Genomic DNA, 19633 nt, shown 5'->3' with positions numbered 1-19633 from the left:
TCATGTTGGGTTTCGGGCGGGTTGGGTTCCTCGGGTCGAATCAGCTTTTGCCAGCTTTATGTATGATGACATGGTGCACCCTATATACCAAAGAATTTCTCTATTTTTTATTCATCAATCATCATGTTACTATGCTTCACCATGTTAATAGAGTAGTGGTTAAGACGAAGGTATTGTGGATAATAGTTCCCGGATTCGCCTCTCCCATTCCCTCCATTATAATGCGACTAAGTGCACGATTCGTTAGACAAAAAAAATCATGTCAATAGTGCAATGTGCTGAAAACCATAAAGTGGTCGATATATTTATGGTTAGAGAATTGCTATCCATAATCCACCTCTTTTTTATCATCTTCTCTAATAACCGATTAAAATATAGTATATTTTGTCTCTCCACGGCTTCGACATTGTCGTATACCCTTTATTTCCTATAGTTAATTGGTACATACCAATTCACCATTGCGCAATAATTAAGGTATTAATGTCACCAACGACAAAGACTAAATGTAAGAACAAATTGAAACCTATATCAAAATAATCAACAAATTTTCTTCTTCAAACCCAATCTCGCATGCTCAAGATCGTACTCCATGTAATAGTCTTGCTGCTGGTAATTCCCAAGTATTATAGCCGGACCGCTCCCGCCTTCTGCAACTCCAGATGTAGCATTCACAAACGGCAGACATATATATTCCTTAGTAACATGAAAGTATTTTTCCACCGGCAATTCCATCGTCGCGCCACCCTTGAACCGAAACACCACCAAGGGAAACTTGGCTTTCGGCTGTCCAGTCACATTCATACACAACATATTCCCTAGTGACAGCACCGCAAATTTCACTGCCCGATTCTGTTGTAAAACCGACATTTGACCAAAGAATTCCGTCAATATTGGGTCGAAAACATTAGAAGCCATCGAGGTCAGGGTCGACCCTGAATCCATTATCGTCCCCCCATTACCATTCACGTCAGGAATTTGGAGATCTTTTCGCATTTTGATAGTTGCATTACCGATACTGATTTCTACGAGTTGAACGTAATAATAATGTTTAAATGGAAACATGTCAGGGTTCTTAAGAAAAGGGGTGTACTTAACCCCTGGAGTTATACCATTGTCACCTAGAATTAAGGTGCTATTTTTTTCAGTATTATCAAATTTGTGGGATACGAGACAATACGAGAATTTATTGATCTTGAGTTGTTTCGGGAGCGACTCTATATTTCGCCCAAACCCAACAATTCCAACCGGGATTATATCGGTTACTATTGAACACCCAACGAAAAAATTAGGCACTACTTTCCCCTGTAAATTGAGATTCTCAAAAATTGCATTTCCGAAAGTACCGCCCAATCCGTAAGCTTGATAATAGGAGCACGGGTTACTGCAGTAGCCCGGTATGAATGTACAAAACGGACAACTAGAACTGTAGTCAGGATGGTCGAGCCATTGGCATTTTTTGTTGTTGCATTTGACTGAGTGTTTCGAAGAAGATTTATTGGGGAGGAAGGTAGTGATCTTTTCATTGTTTTTGGTGCAATTTTGGCAGACGTATTTAGAGGTACAGGGAACCCACACGAGGCTGCTTCCAGTGTCGAAAAATGATGGGATTTTTTGTGGGGGAGTACCTAAAGAGAGAGAGATTATGTAATCGCCAGCATGTGCCGCGTATAGAGGTATTGAGTATCTGGGTGGTTGTGAAGAACTTTCGCTATTAAGACGATGCTTTAAGTGAAATGCCCTTTGAAGAGTTGATTTTGCAATGTTAGAAACAATGTCTTTTGGATTGTGTGACGGATTTGGTTCTGGGATTCGACGTGATAGTTCGAGAGTTATGGGTTTTGAAGATGAAAGTGAGATGAATGTGGAAGAAAGAAGAAAAGATAGTAACAAACATATGAAATTAGAAGAAGGCGCCATTGCTTCAAATTTGATCTACTGTCCAATTTAAGTGTTTATTATCGACTTCTTTTATAGAGAGTAGAGAAATGTACAAAAATGATAACCTACATCCCGCTTATTTGCTGTCCTATTTCATTTTCGAGTGTCTCAATTAATTGATAACATTCACACTCAATTTAGTCCACTTGTCATCTAATAATTGGTCCCCTCCTCTTTCCTTGATCTTTGTACCAAAACCAAAGGATAACAATTAACCGGGACGGAGGGAGTACTAGATCTTGACAAAACCAATCCAACACGATTGATCCAATCCGAAAAGGTTGACCCAGAACCCAAAATTGACACGAACTACAACCCCTGAATGTCACCCGAAACCGAATTGACCCTGCCCAACCAGAACGTGACCGAACTTTATAGACCCACAACTGACACGACGCGAAACCACATAACCCAAAAATGACCCGACAAAACATAACTCTAACAGAGCAAAAAAAGATTTGAAATGACTAATTTTAAAGGCACAATTTATATTATTTAGGTTAAAATAAATAATCAATCATCAAAAGTCAAAACAAACTAAAGATACTTTATAACAACAAACCTATTTTTTTTCTCTTAATCATTGACCCGAAAATGACCAAGTCACAAAAGAACCAACCAGGCCTGCTTGACCTTAAAATAACCCAAATAATATATAGAAACAAACTCGACACCCGAAATAACTCGACCCGATCCGAATTAACTCGAAAATTGATGGCTATATAATGCAAGATGGATATGGTTGGTTGGTTAGGATCAACGACCGCAGTGATGGACGCCGGAGAACAAGCCCACACATGGTGATCAGTGTCCTAATTGATTCAGAAGCATACAGTGACTTCTTAGAATGTGACAAACTCATTGTTTTCTCAAGTTGTACTAATTAAAATGATGTGAAACTACCTACGTAAAGAGTCTAAATACTGATCGGTCTCAAGCATATATATTACTATAATCATTCAATCTTTTTACAAGCTGAGGCGTATTAGATAAATAATGTCAACGTTAGAGATCGTCAAGTCAAACTACTTATACATGTGTTCCTCGGAATATCACATGGGTCACTAAGATGCTCATGTTAAGCGAGTAACAATGAGATTTACGCTAGGTACTATATCGCGGATAAGAATCAAACTCCCAATCTGAAGCATAGAGTAAGACAACTCTTACCATAATTTTATATCTTGTACTCTAATATTACAACATTGTTTAGAGATGTCTAAGATGCGTGTAATATCAATACGAGTGGTGCGATTTAGTTTATTTGTTTACGGGTTTTGTCATTAATAACAAGAATAAGCAAAAAAAAAAAAAAAAAAAAATTACCTCAAGCTTATAATAGCTTACTAGATTTAATACCCGTGCGATGCACGGGCCACTTGTTATAATCTCTGGTAATGATTTTCATTATATTTGAAGATATTGATTATCAAACTCTGAAAATGATTATCTGTGCAACTTAGTAATATCGTCCGTAGTAATTTTAATTACACTTAAATTAAAAAAGAGAGTAACTACAGGTTTCTTTTACTAATCTAACCGAGTTTCCACGGGAATAACAATCCTAGTGACTCCAACTCTCCAAGTTCGTGTCTACTACATCTACGCACTGGACTACGAATCTATGGCTCTAGCTAGTATATGGGGGGGGGGGGGTATAGGGGTTTAGTAGCATCTTTAAAGTATATCTCTTGGTCGAACTTGAATGCTTAAAATTTTCTACATCCATCGAAGTCCCATAGGGAAATTTTGTTTTGGAAAAAACGTATGTCCCTTGATTGACATTGTAACTTTGTAATACCCGTGTTGTCACGCTTTAAATCCTTTAAAAGATGAAATAATTACATAATAACATCTACTTGTCTAACAATTTGAAAAAAAAGTGTAATTTAATAAGGTGTTAGTATAAGTCCTCCATATATACGAACATAGGTGTGGGGAGGGAGTAGTATATTGTACTCAAAACTTGAAGTCATATGAAACTTCTTTCATTTAATTGATCAATATCTAAACTCCTACTATAATTGAAGTAGCTACTCACGTATGTTGCTAATTGGTAATCAATCAATCAATCAATCAATATCTATCTATCTATCTATCTATCTATCTATCTATCTATCTATCTATCTATCTATATTATTAAAGGAAACTTTTTTCAAGCGTTTATAGAGTCTCCAACTTTACCAAAACTCCTAAGACCAATAAATAAACCTAATTAAATCTAAATAGAAGAAGAAAAAAAATATATATATAAAAAAAAACATAGCAACAATTATCCATTAACTAATGTTTAATAGTTGTAAAAGCACTCCTATGAACTACCGAATTCTATATGAAATATAATCCATCAATTAACTAATGATATAAATTATGTCAGAAAAGTCAGATATACTTCTGACCTAATACAATCACAATCACCTCAATATATATATATGACATCTTATTGTTGCATATTGATAATTTCATTCACGTAGGCATAAGGCATTATCATATTGTTCATTATTGTTGTATCCTTCTTAACTCTTAATTGCCGCATTATGAATGTCATCTTATTTTAGTACGTAAGAGTATGTTTTTAATCTCATAATTTGTTGTTTGACTACAGGATTGTATGGTCTACATGCTCACGACAATTACGTCATTAAAGCTGAAATTTTCACTACAAACTCCTTGATTATTTGAGGTAAAGCGCTATAAAAGCAATTAATCCATAATCTGTTAGCCATATTGCTTTCTTTTATAATACTCCTATTGATCGTTAAATTACTATTATTGCACGCTTTTTGAATTTTAGTCTTCTGTTTACAATGTGTTCATAGTAATAAAGGCGTTTGTTCTAATTGCGGTGTTTTTCTTCTGCCAGTGCAATGTCAAATATTATCGGATGGCATCTATAAGATGTCGGCTGCGATTTAGGTACATTGTTGTTCAAAAAATATCATCTATTCATCTATATATACAATTTTTATTCAAGTTTAGATAAAAAAAAATACATAACATTAGATGGCTTTTGTATTCAAAGAAAAGAATGGATTTTAGGTCATCGACACATCGCTATTTTTTAATGTGAGTACTAATTTAGCTTGGGATCATAAGTAATGAAAATATTCATTTATACTTCGTATGTTGCTGAAGAAACCACCAAATGGTCAATATATACATGCATTAGAATGATAATGGTGATTCCAACTTGCTACGGATGGGAATGCACAACAAAAAAAATTGCTACAGATCGAGTTCCTAGCGTCTACAAACTTTTGGTTTTAGTTGCTAAATTAGGACATCTTCATTCAAAGTTAATTATTATTTTATATGAATTCGTTTAAGTTTACTACCATGATAAGATATATTCATTTGTTATATGTTTATTGAATATTGAGTGTCGTAAAAATATTATTTCTCATATACAAGATAATTCTTCAAATAAAAGTGATTTTGAAAATTCCTGTGTTGGCCTGGTAACTCGGTAAGATAATACAGAGTATTACATAGAGTAGTAACACTACATACAGGGTCTCTTTTACTCATGAGAAACGAGTTAGGAAGGAGATAGTGATATATGATCGAATTCTGGATATGTAACACTACCTACCTCATTATTTGGACTTCCTGAGCCATGGTCTTGTATATTTGTATGTATAATAGTGATCTTATTTTTTTTCCTAATAAAATAAGATAATTAATTACAAGAGTCGAACACTATAAAAGCAATCTATAATTTGTTAAACATATCATGCACATTCCTTGGTAGACATGGTAGTTGGTACCCTCACGCATATTATATTCACAAAACATAATACCATGCATAAATATTTAACAAAAAAAATACACAGCTGCGTTCTTCATTAATAGCTAGTGTTTTGGTAAAAATTTACCGAGTTATTAATTTAATTGGTGAGTGATAGTGATTGATCTACGGCCGATAATATTGGATTATGACGAATTTAAGGAGTGAATATGCAACGAAGTAAAGAAGGAAAAGATAAGCAAAAAGGATGACACGAGAGATTTTTGGTGACGCGGAAAACCCGGTGTGGGAACAACCGCGGGGGGAGTCGGAATCCCGCCAACTTTGCACTATAATCGATGTAAAAACGCCCAAGTAAGGAAATACAATTTTTTTATGTTGCTAGATAATTATCGCCAATTGCTGATGGATTTTATAGAGTGAGTTGTTGCTTGACGATATCGTGAATGCCCTTTGTACGTTGCTCTTCCTTTGCTTTTATAGCTGCCAGAATCAGAAATTAAAATTGTCTAACCGTTCCCTACTTCTGCTCCTGGATACTTGGTCAAATTCTTAAAGAATAGGTGGTGGTTAGTTGACTTCAAAAGATATTTCCTTTGTTGCACGTGTGGTATTTTTGCTTCAATATGTGCTTGTTCCCTTTTTCAATCTTATGGCCCATAGCTTGCCACCTCAGCGATCCATCTCTCCTTTCCTTTACCAACCGTTGTGTGCCACGTCGTCCCTTGATTGTCACCCTTTTTTCCAGTAAAACAATGCCACGTCGCGTATAATAAAATTCACTTTTTATCCCTAACAATTGCCCCCAAATTTCCGTCTCAAATATTTTTAGGCGGGAATTTCTGTTGCGATGCGGAGAACTGACGAAGTTTTAGCAGTTACCTTGGTTTCTACAACTTCCCCCACTTAATGCTTCCACTACTAGGAAAAAGGTCTCTTGCGGCGCTCTTAGATGACTTTTAGCAACGCTAAATAGCGCCGGAAAGGGATATACCGACGCTTTAAAAAGCGCCGCATTTGCTCGTGCCGCTAACCCCTTTCGCGGCGCTTTTCATTTGCGTCGGTATAAGTCATATAATAGCGTCGCAAAACTGGCCGCGCTATAATCTTGTAGTAGGCGCGCTTTTCAAGCGCGGCTAAAAAGAGACCGTGCTTGATATAGTGGTTCAATTATATTGTTTGGCTACCTTCTCATTATCCGTAGTCGCACTTTATTCAAGCTTGTCACAACGCCTTATATTATTGCCATTCATAAACAATTTAGGAAGCTAATTCACAAATCTGAATTCCCATAAAGAAAAACATTATTTCCATCTTATTCATTATCGAGTCAATTAATACGTAAGTTTTGTGTACACATTCCAATCCAAAATATGTAAGTTAAAGTAAAACTGAAAATGTGAAACAATAATTAAAAATAATAGCTATGATACTTCATTGTACTACTCGTTCATCACCACTACTAAGATTAATCAAATTAGCCTTCTTTGAGTTCTTGAAGCATCTTGGGCGTATTGTCATTGGCATAGTAGACTTTCCAACCCCTTATAATGCAGCTTGACGCTTGAATTTTTAACACTGCAAAGAATCCATGTGAAGCTAATATTAAAGGTCATATCATCAATAACAAAAATCTTGACGGTTTCATTTAACGACTCTAAATACGTGAACATAACAACCACATGCTCATACCAACATATTATCATCAATATTTTCACCAATGCTTAGAATTAAAACTATCAATTATTGATATATGTTCACAGCAAAATTTTATCACAACAAGCATAATTTAATAACCTAACAAATAGAGCTTCAACAATATAATAAACCACCTAAATGTATTAGCGAATTTATCAGTTTATCTAAAGTTTCAATCTGAAATAAAAATTCAAAAAAGTAGATATCCACACACAAGATTACAGAAATTCAGAAACAAAAATAAATTAATAGAACATTCCAACTTCCAGATATTGGCATTTTGCCTAGCTCCAAGAAAGGTCAGTATACTCAATTAGGCCCAAAATGTAAAGCAATTGTACTATAAATCCAGAAAGTTTGTGTTAATTAGGGATACTACTTATCAGCTGCAAAACGTAACAAACTACACACATTCACCATAAGCATTCAACGAAATTTATTCACACATTCAGTTCAAGAGATAGCACTTGGAGAGGGTGAAAGGATTAAATGACTGAAAGATAGTTAAATACCTCAGTATTTTCATTATAAGAACCTTCGTCGGAGGTAGATTCATCAGAACTATATTTGCTAAGGCAAGGTAGACGAACACAAAGTTACACTGGCTTCCTTTCCATGTTGGTGAATTTTAAATAATCGACCTTCAAGGAAAACAAGTATGGATAATCAGACCAGCAAAAACTTGTTCGTAATCTTCTAAACAGTTTAAAGAAAGCAACTTTGTCCATCAACTAGTGATAAGTATTGCCATATAATGATCTCGTGTCAGCCACCATATATCAACAAGAACAGTATATAGTTTCTGAGACAAAACTTAAAAACCAAAGTTCTTTTAGTTTCTCACTACAACAAAAACAAAATAGACAAGTGTCGGAGTTCGTCATTTCTCAGGTATTAACAATGAGAATCGTTTGATAGATAACAAAGGAAGATTCGAATATAAAAGGTATCATATTCATTTCATTTAAGAAACTACACAAATTAGCTAAAAGATGTTAAACAACTTACGAATAAGCAATGCACGATGTTTATCTGGATAATAGCATAGGTACAGAGGAGACTAGAGAAAATCAAAGATAAATGATTTCATTCACAGCGAATAACCAACACATGTGGAAGATTATTTCATTTGTTTACCTTCCAATTGATAATCAAAGAATCATATTAATGATGTAATACCCCTCACCTCATCTCATATATCTTGTTAAAGACCTAATGAATCGCCTCATTTTTTTAAAAAAAAAAACAAGTAATCCCCAATATTCAGCACCTCATGAAAATAGTCGCTCAATAAGTAGTACTCCGTGAATTTGAAGTGACAGGAAAATAAGTAAATCAACATCTATTGTTGTTATTAGATCATTTATGAATAAACTTGTGGTCTTATACTACTATAATCATCTTATGCAACTTAGGCCATTGAAAAAGAATCACAATTTATATAAAAATCATCAAATAAAAAAAACCCAAAATTTCAATTGAAAAACATAAGAAACAATTAAAATTAGTGATAAAGATAAATATGACATGAAAAGAGAAAGAGAAGTGAGCAATAACGATACCTGATTGTGAGATAAGAGATCTTGATTTTCTAGATCTTGAATTGTTGTGCTAACTCCAGCGGTCCCTTCCCGAAAGATGATGGTGATAAAGGTTATTTTAGGGTTTGATAGTACTGATGGAGTCATGGGATATAATATGGAACTGAGTATTATCCCCGCCTTTTCTATTTTAATTTTTGGGGCGGGGGCGCTTTTATGAGGCGCTTTGTATGAGCGCGTCCTTTTTTGTGTTAATTAGGGAGATTCAGCACTTTTTGGTGTGAGCGCCGTAAAACAAGCGCCCCAAAAGGCCTATTCTGTAGTAGTGTTCCCAACCGCCAATTAACTCCCCACTTGCCCTCAAACTCTTCTTCTTACGCCACACCCTCGGTATCCTCCCGTTTTTATATTCCCCTACTCCCTTCATCATTACCTCTCACTTCCCATCTCTCTCACTATTTACCAACCACTCTCTTTCCAGCCGGCGTGACAGGTACACCGTCTTCTTCCCTTTTCTTTTCTTTGCTTCCTTTTCCACTTGGCCATGTCACATCAAACCGCTTCCTCGACCTCCGTCACGGAGATTCCAGCGCCGGTCAATCCATTCCCTTCAGGCGGCGTCCTATCCTCGAAACATTCATGTGACTCTGATTTTACTGTGGAGGATCTGGCTTATATCAGGGAGGTCTTTGGTTTTTCCGACCAAGTGGTGTTTCACATACCCGTTCCTGGTCAGAAAGCTGATGCCGTGAGGGAGGGGTGGATGTGTTTGTATGAATATGCATTCCGCCTGGGCCTGAGGTTCCCGTTTCCTACTCTGGTCCAGGAATTTCTGAAGCTGAATAGTTTGGCTATCTGTCAAGTCGCTCCATATACTTGGCGAACTCTGCTTGCGGTACATGCTATGAATAGCCGCTATGGCTATGACATCGGCCTTTCGATCTTGCACACTGTTTCTGGTCGGGTCCCTTAGCCGGGGCAGATGACCATTCGGGTGCGAGATGGGGAGAAAAATCGCATCATCTTTCCCGTGAAACCGGATGATAGCAAGTGGTTCTCTCGTTTTATCTTCGTGAAAATTGATACGCTTCCTCCTCCCACGATTATATTGTCGGACTGGCGGTCTACTCGCGGTACTTACATGCCCTTACTTGGTAACTTTTTATTTTGACACTTATATTTCCTTACTTGGCTTTTTGCGTAGGTTTGCATCATCTGATTCCATCTTCCGACGAGGTTGCGTCTTTGACTAAGCTTTTTGGGCCTCCGGAGGAACGCAGGACGTTCACCAATCTGGTTCAGGATTCTGCATCTGGAGCTGCTTCGAAAGAGGGTGAACTTGAAGAAGAAGAAGAAGAAGAAGAAGAAGAAGAAGAAGAAGAAGAAGAAGAAGAAGAAGAAGAAGAAGAAGAAGAAGAAGAAGTGGAAGTACGAGAATCAATGTCAACTGGTGCGTTGTTCTTCCCTTCTTGACTGTGTTCTGTTTTTGGATACTTACTATTTCTGGTTCTGACTCGATCCTTTTGTTTCCAGGCTCTGCAAAATCCAAAATTTCGCTGGACGATGTCTTGGCCCAAAGAGAAAAGAAGCCACTACTACAGATACAGCCTATAACAACGGGTAAAAACCGTTGTAAAATAAAAAAGCGGACGTTGTTAAAGCGGCCGTTGTAGAAGGTATTTACAACGGTTTGCTTATTTAGTGGAACCGTTGTCTAAATTATTCACAACGGTTAAAAGCCGTTGTTATTGGATGCTCTCCGTTGTGGAAAGTGTTTCAAAATTTTGGAGGGAATTATATAACAACGGTTGTCGTATGTATAACCGTTGTTGTAACTTTCCCTCCAAAATTGTGAAGTCTTTTGACAACGGGTTTATGTTACATACCCGTTGTTGAAATTGTTAGTAACAACGGTTCTTTGTTTAATACCCGTTGTTGTAATTTTACCTCCAAAATTGTGAATACTTTTAACAACGGTTCTTTGATTAAAACCTGTTGTTGAATATTATGCGCGGGTATTTGTAAATGTCATTCACAACGGTGTTAGTTTTATTAACCGTTGTGAAAGGTATTCACAACGGTTTTTTTTTAGTAACCGTTTTTATTACGTACACCTAATGTTCTGAAAAATTAAATTTGTTTCATGCCATTCAAAAACCCGCATATATCAAACACCATATACCAAAGACCAAAGATAAATCATAGCCGGGTTCATCGAACTCAATAGATTCAATTCAACCACAACAAGTGAGATCATATATATATATATAATTACAAGGAGTTGAATTTACATGAACTAATTAATCATTCCCTAACTTCAACAAAAAAATTACTAATAAGTTGATCTAAACTGTGAGTATAGTATCATGCATTTCTATCTATATATATTCTAAGACGTAGTTGCCCCACATGTCTCTTACCTCGTCTATATCTATACTTGAGTATTGCTCAATCTGCAGACCGGTTGATTACATACCGCGGAAAAAACAAAGAGAATACATTATGGTATATATAGCAGCAAGCAAGACAACATTAGCAACATCATGGTATATATAGCAAAGAATTGCAAGACAACATTAGCTCTAATTTAAAAAAAGTAATAAACACATGTTTAAATTATTACTAACCCTTTCTGGAATAACGAGATATCTTCGCCTAATAATCTCCAACATGAACCGACAAGCGTAGTATCCACATTGTATGCTATCTGGCTGGCGAGGGGCCTATTATTACATAAAAAAACAGACGAGAGAAGGCTCACATCGTCAGAATCTTGAACTTTAGGTATTGTATTAGTATTAAACACAGATTTTGCACTTAATGTTATTGTATTTGAGCACGCCCTCGTTATCGTAATAAAATCGGGGCCAACATCGAATCGTTCGTGGGTTGATCCTCCTCGTTTGCTCTTTTCTTCTTAAAGGCCCTTTTTTTAAAAAATAAAAAAGGAGGCAGAAACTAATTTTTTTAGGGGCAAAAATATGAACGAGCTTTTTTCTATAAATAAAAATTGAAAATGTTATTATAAATAAATCAGTATTATAAACTTACATTTTAATCAAGTGCTTAAAAGTCTCGCTTGGTTGATGATGTAAAGAGTCCAACCAGAAAACTTTTTCTTTGTCGGCATGATGGCTGCTAGCACCCAATGAGTCCTACATCAAGAGACATCATCATTATTAACAAGTACATATATTAGTTATGAAAATGCAATTGTAGGGGGAAACGTAATATTAATTTGTTTATTACCCTTTTTCATTATAAGCGCCAAAAATCAGCTTCTTGGTTGTCGTCAATTGCTGAGCAATATAATCTACCCGTTGTTCGAACGAGAAATCCGGAATAAATAAAGATAAAACATAGGGGCACAGGAATCCGTATTGATCAGATGGAATATTCTTCTCGGGGATCACTCTCAATTGCAATATCCTACATTATTACGGTATTAATTCCGGTATTTAAAACACTATCTACCTAGTAGTCAGAATATTAGACTATGAAATTATTTATTAAGAAACTTACTTCATCCAAACAAATATGTGTGCTATATCAATCTGGTCTAGTCCAGCCCATACGGCTAGCAGATCCCATGATATAAGCGCTTGGCGCTCAGCCCCTAGAATATCCTCCTCGAGCGGAATAATTATCAGTTGCTCGGAGGCTATGCGATGGCCAGCCTCCTCATACAGTCTCATCATCGTCCCCGTTCTTACTTTTTGCATGTAATCCTTCCCTTTATATTGTGTGGAGTTTATACTCCTAACTTTCACGACCGGGAAAGAATGAGTCTTTGATGTGGTGCTACTACCACCAGCCTACACATGTAGTATAGATAATTAAAATAATAAAAAATCCAAAGGTAACATATCCTAGTTGGAGTAATAAAAATAAAAGCGTACTTAATTAAATACCTCGTCAACCTGCTCTTTCAATGATGAGGTAGTAGTAGCAGGTAAGACTGGGGACTTAGGCTTATCAGTCTTTTTTGTCCCCTACACAAAATTACCATGCTTTTTATAAATACAGACAAAATATAAATAAAGGGGCGAGGTTAATTTTTAAAAAAATGGAGAAGTTAATTAAATACATACCTCATCAAGTTGTTGTGAAGTCGAGGTCGTTGGCATGTCTGTGGACTTAGGCTTATCCGCCAAAGCCGCCTTTTTTGTTCCCTACAAAAAAAAAATAACATATAAATTTAACATATAAAAACATTCAACAATTAAAAATGTAACACATATATATATAAAGGTATTTCTTCTAACCCCAATCGCTTTCCATTTGCTCGGGCGGAGGCGGCGGAGATATCTTCGCCAAGTAGATGTGAGTATCAGGCCTTTGGATGAAACTTCCAAGCGCATCTCCCAGAATGGTAATGTCGTCACGAATCGGGACAGCGGTGGAAATTTTCATGGCCTGGATTGACTGTAGTTATCTCTACTATTCTATGATTCGGCAAAAGTTTTTCGCCATGAACTACGATTTTGCCGCAGATTTGTTTTCTACGAGACCCGGCCAACACGCACGGTGGCTTTTCGATTCTATTAGGGTCGCAAGAATAATGGCCTCTTGTTTACGGCCTGAAGAATATACACATACATACATTATTATATCTTTGCAAAAACGCTTCAGCATTCAAAAGATTTTGCAAAAACGCTTTCTGTCTCAGGCCGATTTTTGCACAAACTTCAGCATTCATATAAATTTAACTAATTAAACACTTCATGCATACCTTATCGAAAAACAGGGAACCGACTTGAAGGGGATGTATCTTGTTTTCCATCACCGTCTTCTCATCAAGTTGCATCTCCTTTTCGGACCCATTATTTACCTAATAAAATTAACCAATTTAATGGCACCATGTCGAAGTTGGCGGTGAACACACCCCCGATCTTACCAAAAAAAAAAAAAAAACAAAAGAAAAATAAGGAAGTATTAGGTACCGGATCGGCTTTAGTTGTTACCACTTGAAGCATTATTAGGTACCGATCTTTCGAATCTCGTTGACCGATACTTCCTTCTCATGTATTGCCAAGGTAGTAGCGGCCTCTTCACCAATCTGTTGTACCTTATTATTACCCCCTTTAGAAATGACATCCTCCATCATCTTCACTTCTTCTTCGGAAAGCTTACCTCCAAAGATTCAGCTTTAGTAGTACGGATGCCATTAATCAAGTCGCTTGCCAAGAATGTAATGTGTCAGCAATTTTATCCCAACAATAACATGTGAATTGAACTTAAATGAAAATAATAGAATAAATGTTACCATGTCAGCGTTCTCAGACTTAGTCTTCCTTTTCTTCTTTATCTGGGCAGTTTTCCCATAATATTTCGTTACTCCAACCTGTAACGGGACGCCCCTCAAACGACCTGGATGTTCGGGTCGGCCGATCGCTCTAGCAAGAACGTCATTACGACCCTTTGGGAGTGAATTTCCCTTCTTCTACCTCTTTCAATACGTTATCCTATAATATATTAAATAAACTTCAAATTATATTTGTGACTAAAATAATAAAGTTAGTAATGAACTCGTCTTAATAAAATAATGCTTACTATGTTGGCCAAAACTTCCTCATCGTATTTGTCATGCGACGATCGGGATCCTTTAGGCGTGTGCCCATGTTTATAAGTTACATGCCGATCCACCTCTTTCACTCCCTTTGCCACCTACACATTAACATGGTAACATTTATACACGTAAATGTGTATCAATGCAAGTCCAAGTGTGATTAAAAAAATAAAGTCTCACAGGGCAATAATGCATGCTACTTACGAGGTCCTCTTCTATCTTTTCAGAACCGCCTCGAGAACCATAGAATTTCCCCTTCTTGCATGAAATGTTAGCACGATTTCTTTTGCTAACGGCCTTCAAATAATTATATAAAAGCGCAAGTAGATGAGATAATAAAAAGATTATATAAAGGACTCATTAATTAAAAAAATGATAGGTAAATCGTTAAAAGGCGAGGATATTTAACCGAAACTTCTCAGTAGTTCTCATCTTTTTGAAAAGATCCCATTCTTCCTGCTTGATGGTGGGACACTTGTTTTCCGGTGGGCTCTTACGCATCTCCCCGTTGCCTTGTCCACATACAACCAATCCCTAGCAACGCCACACTTCCACCGCTCTGTGGACATCCGCCGCCTTATGCATTAAATACTCATCATGGCTTTTATCGGGTATAATAAAGCCTTCCTTTACACGAGCCAAGTATAACTCCGCCAATTTTGGATTCAAAGTTCTAACATCATCTAAATGGATAGGCACAAACTGTCTTGTGCAAGCACCAATCCAACTGGAGAAAAGACCCGCATTTGGACCAGTAGGGAAACCCATCTCACTCCATGTTATTTCGAACGGCTGTTTAGCGGCTATAGCTGCAAGGACTCTCTTGCACTTCGTAGCACCCCTCTCACCAGGCTTATTATCACCAGGCTCATTATTCTTTTGACTTCTTTTACGTTTTTCACCCATGATAATCCTAAAACCCAAATATGAATGATATAGTAAATGAACAACTTAACAACGTACATGCAGAGTATTATCTAAAACCCTAAACCCTAATAGGAATGAAAATTTAAAACAACAGATTGAGCTTCTAAAATCCTAAACCCTGATAAGATAACAACGGGTAAAACAGATAACAAAGAAAACGAAAAACAAACATATGCATGAAAAAAGAAACAAGATGATCGTCTTAAAACCCTAATGACGAAACACAAAATTAAAGTGAACATACCTGTTGATGATGATGATAAAGAGAACGAGCAGGATGATAAGGGAAGGCAACGGAATCGGGCTTGAAAGCGGGCGACACGGCCGGCGCGAGAATGTAAAAAGCGAAGAAGAGAGAAGAATTAACACAGGATACCAACGGTTGGAGTAATAATGTTGTGTGTGTTTGTGTATGGCATGCTGGATGGGTTTCTATATTAGGTTTTTATTAAGACAAACTATTAACAACGGGTGCTCAACGAAGAACCGTTGTTATATGTTAATAACAACAGGTCAATAAAAGTAAACCGTTGTCAAAAGTTTATTACAACGGGTAAAATATACCCGTTGTAATATATTTTCACCAAATTTGCGCCAAAATGAAATATGTCAAAAAAAATAATTGACAACGGGTAGAGGTACTACACCCGTTGTTGAAAGTATTAACAACGGGTAATTTAAATATAACCGTTGTTATTGTTGAACCTCTTTTTTTAAAAAATTACTGTAATTCCATTACAGTCCAAACCTGTAACAATACATACTGCAACATTATTCAGCAATTTCAACACCAGCATCCACATCTAATAATAAGATCAAGAAAATAAGACAACTTACACCAGCATGCATGCATACTGTGTCCTGATGAACTATCTCAGGATCGGGGACGTTTCTTGGATGTCATAGTTTCTTCGTTAACCCAAATACCTTCACCATGGTCATCACGCATATAGATGCTTTCAGTGTCCTCATGATCAGTGTCAACATCGTCGAAATAAGATACAGTGGTAGACTGATCCATTCCCTCAAAAACGACATCCTGATCATCATCATCATTATCGGATGGACTACTCCTTCTTTTCCTTATAGACAGTACAACAGACCACTTCTTATCCATAGGATCGGTGACATAGAACACTTGTTTAGCTTGGGATGCCATTATGAAAGGATCATCCTTATTATTGCCAACCTTACCCAGATTGACCAACGTAAATCCCATCTTATCCTTTCGGACACAATGGATGTTGTTATCAACCCGGTTACATCGAAACAAAGGCAGTGTGAAATCAATGTAATCTAGTACCAATATTTCTTGAATAACACCATAATAAAGGCATTTTCCCCAAATAGGCTTTTTATCTTTTGAAGTAGCAAAGTGCATTGCCTCAAATTCGGAACTCACACCACTATTTTGCATTGTGCTCACCTCATCTTGCTCGCGGGTGTAAAAAGTATATCCATTAATGGCAAAACTGTTGTAAAAGGTGACCTTGGCATTTGGACCTAAACCAAGACGTAGTAACCTAGGAGAGATGTCATCACCAGTTTGATCAAGATAATCGTAAGACAATATTCCTAAACCACTGGGAAACGTCTTCGTATGCTCGTTCGCAATCCACTTCTCGGTCTTGTTTTGGTGATCGTATTTGAGCTCATCTTTGTGTTGTTGAATATAAGGTTGCACCTCATCTTCGTTGTTTAGCACATACATGTGTGCTAAATACAACATTTCACGTGTCACAATTTTTTCAACCCGGCCCCTAATACCTTTTCCGGTCATCCAGTCACTATGACGATTCTTAGGAACGCCAATCAACTCCTCAGGGGAGAGATGAGCGTAACAATATGAAAGAGCTTCGTCTAAAATAGCGCGTTCAGCAATACAACCTTCCGGACGATACCGATTAGATGTATAGTCCTTGTAGACTTTCATCAATCTTTCGAAAGGATCCTGGTATCTCAAGTACACGGGCCCAAGGTACAAAATCTCCCTAACCAAGTGAATGGTCGGATGAATCATGATAGTGAAGAAAGAGGGTGGAAAATACATTTCCAACTGACAAAGAGAGGTTACAACGAGGTCCTGCAATGAATCCGCGTCATCGGGATCGATGACTTTCTCGCATATGGACTGGAAGAAGAGACAGAATCTAGTTATAGCATATCTTACCTTTTCAGGTAAAATGGAACGAATAGCCAGAGGTAGTAATTGTTGCATCAAAGTGTGACAATCATGTGACTTTAACCGGGTGAGTTTTAGGTCTTGCATCGACACTAGGCTTTTGATGTTCGACGAATAACCATGTGGCACTTTAATTCCATTCAAGCATGCACAGAACTCTTTTCTCTCATTCCGTGAAAGGGTAAAAGTGCTTTGGCGGTAAAAATGTACGATTACCTCTCTTCGTGGTGCCAACTCTAGCCTAATACCCATCATTTTCATATCTTCCCTAGCTGCGGCGTTATCCTTTGTTTTACCAGGAACATTCGGAAGGGTATTGATAATATTATCACAGACATTTTTCTCAATGTGCATGAAATCGAGGCAATGCGACCTCCGTGTCAGGCCAATATGGAAGTTTATCAAAAAATATGGATCTTTTCTTATACCCACGAGCAGACAATTTAGAGCCGCTCTTCTTCCCATAATCTATCTCAATATGCTTTACTTTCTGATAAACTTCATGCCCACTCAAAATTCTAGGAGGTTGACGAAGTTCTTGTCTTCCATTGAATGCTTTCTGCATCTTGCGATAACAATGGTCATGAGACAAGAACCTCCTATTTCCCATATACACATACTTACGAGAAAACTTCAAGTATTCAGACTCGATATCCTCCCCACACAATGGACAAGCCTCTTTCCCATGAACTGTGTGCCCAGAAAGGTCGCCATAAGCCGGATAGTCAGTTATTGTACACAATAACATCGCTCTCAAATTGAAAGTTTCGTTCTTATATGCATCAAATACTTCTATCCCACTATCCCACAACAATCGCAAATCATCTAGAAGAGGTTCCAAATATACATCTATATCATTTCCAAGTTGTTTAGGGCCGGAAATTAACAACGACAACATCAAATACTTTCTTTTCATGCACACATATGGAGGTAAGTTATAAATAGCCAACACTCCTGGCCAAGTACTATGTTGGCTACTCATGTTTCCGTGTGGGTTCATTCCATCGGTGGACAGCGCTAGACGTAAGTTTCTAGGTTCATTGCCGAACTCGGGATACTTAGCGTCGAACGATTTCCATTGCTTACCATCTCACGGTGTCTTAGCTTTCCATCATTTATTCTTCTGTTTCATGCCAAGTTAACATTTTTGCATCATCGGGATTCGCATAAATCCTTATGACTCTTGGTATCAATGGAAAATACCACAACACCTTAGCCGGGATCCCTTCCTTATCCTTATAACGCCACTCCAAACATTTAGGGCAATTGGTTAAGTTTTGATATAATTTCCGATACAATATGCAATCATTTGGACATGCATGTATTTTCTCATATTTCATACCCACTCCTCTTATTAGTTTTTTCGCCTCATATGTCTTAACGGGTAGAACATTACCATCTGGAAGCAACTCCTTTATCAAGGCTAAAAACTAGTGAAACACGTGTCACTCACCCCATTTGCCCCCTTGATATTATACAACTTCACCACAGTCGACATTTTTGTGAACTTACAACCAGGATAAAGAGGTGCTTCAGACTCACACAACTTCTCATACATGTTGTTAAGGTCATCCCAATTACTAGTGTCATCACCTACATCTTCAAAATCAATGGACTCATCATCATTCTCTTCATTATCTATAGACCCAACATTCAACTTCTCTACTTCCAACTCTTCCAACTCAAAAAACTCGGCAAACTCAGGATCATCAGTTAGCCTTTCGTGTACCTCAACATCATCTTCTTCAGAGTTATTCTCTTCCTCTAATGATTCCCCATGAAAAATCCAAAGTGTATAGGATCGACTAAATCTCCACTTTTCTAGGTGTATTTTAACGTCCGGAAAAGCCATATAGCTAATATTACCACATCTTTCACAAGGACATGCAATACTAGAAGAACCTTTCAAATTGTTCGAAACGAATTCATAAAATTCAGCTAAACCATCCTTGTAGGTGCGGTCACTCATATTTGCATCAATCATCTAAGTTCGAGTCATTATTCTACATTCGTAATAATAGGCAACTAAT

The 19633-nt window shown here is 37.1% G+C and overlaps 1 protein-coding gene and 2 long non-coding RNA genes across 3 annotated transcripts; all 3 read right to left on the bottom strand.

The window, feature by feature from the left end:
- Positions 1–537: 537 nt before the first annotated feature.
- LOC141590169 (aspartic proteinase nepenthesin-1-like) lies at positions 538–1917 on the bottom strand. Its single transcript, XM_074410777.1, has one exon. It carries the CDS (start codon positions 1915–1917, stop codon positions 538–540), a length of 1380 nt encoding a protein of 459 aa, XP_074266878.1.
- A 5086-nt stretch (positions 1918–7003) lies between these two features.
- LOC141591118 (uncharacterized) lies at positions 7004–9087 on the bottom strand. Its single transcript, XR_012520667.1, has 3 exons — positions 8947–9087; positions 7897–8025; positions 7004–7264 (listed from the first exon to the last, which is right to left on the bottom strand). It is a non-coding gene; the product is annotated as an uncharacterized LOC141591118 (long non-coding RNA).
- Positions 9088–12045: 2958 nt separating this feature from the next.
- On the bottom strand, positions 12046–12712 carry LOC141591117 (uncharacterized). The gene is made up of 3 exons (XR_012520666.1): positions 12448–12712; positions 12175–12354; positions 12046–12080 (listed from the first exon to the last, which is right to left on the bottom strand). It is a non-coding gene; the product is annotated as an uncharacterized LOC141591117 (long non-coding RNA).
- Positions 12713–19633: the final 6921 nt, after the last annotated feature.

Source organism: Silene latifolia, chromosome 7 (assembly GCF_048544455.1).
Source record: "Silene latifolia isolate original U9 population chromosome 7, ASM4854445v1, whole genome shotgun sequence".
Taxonomy (NCBI): Eukaryota; Viridiplantae; Streptophyta; class Magnoliopsida; order Caryophyllales; family Caryophyllaceae; genus Silene; species Silene latifolia.
Note: the sequence above shows the minus strand (reverse complement) of the source record. Positions and strands in the feature narration are given on the sequence as shown.

What these genes read in the sequence shown, in the direction of transcription:
- LOC141590169 (XM_074410777.1), bottom strand. Translation starts at nt 1,917, where the DNA reads ATGGCGCCTTCTTCTAATTTCATATGTTTGTTACTATCTTTTCTTCTT.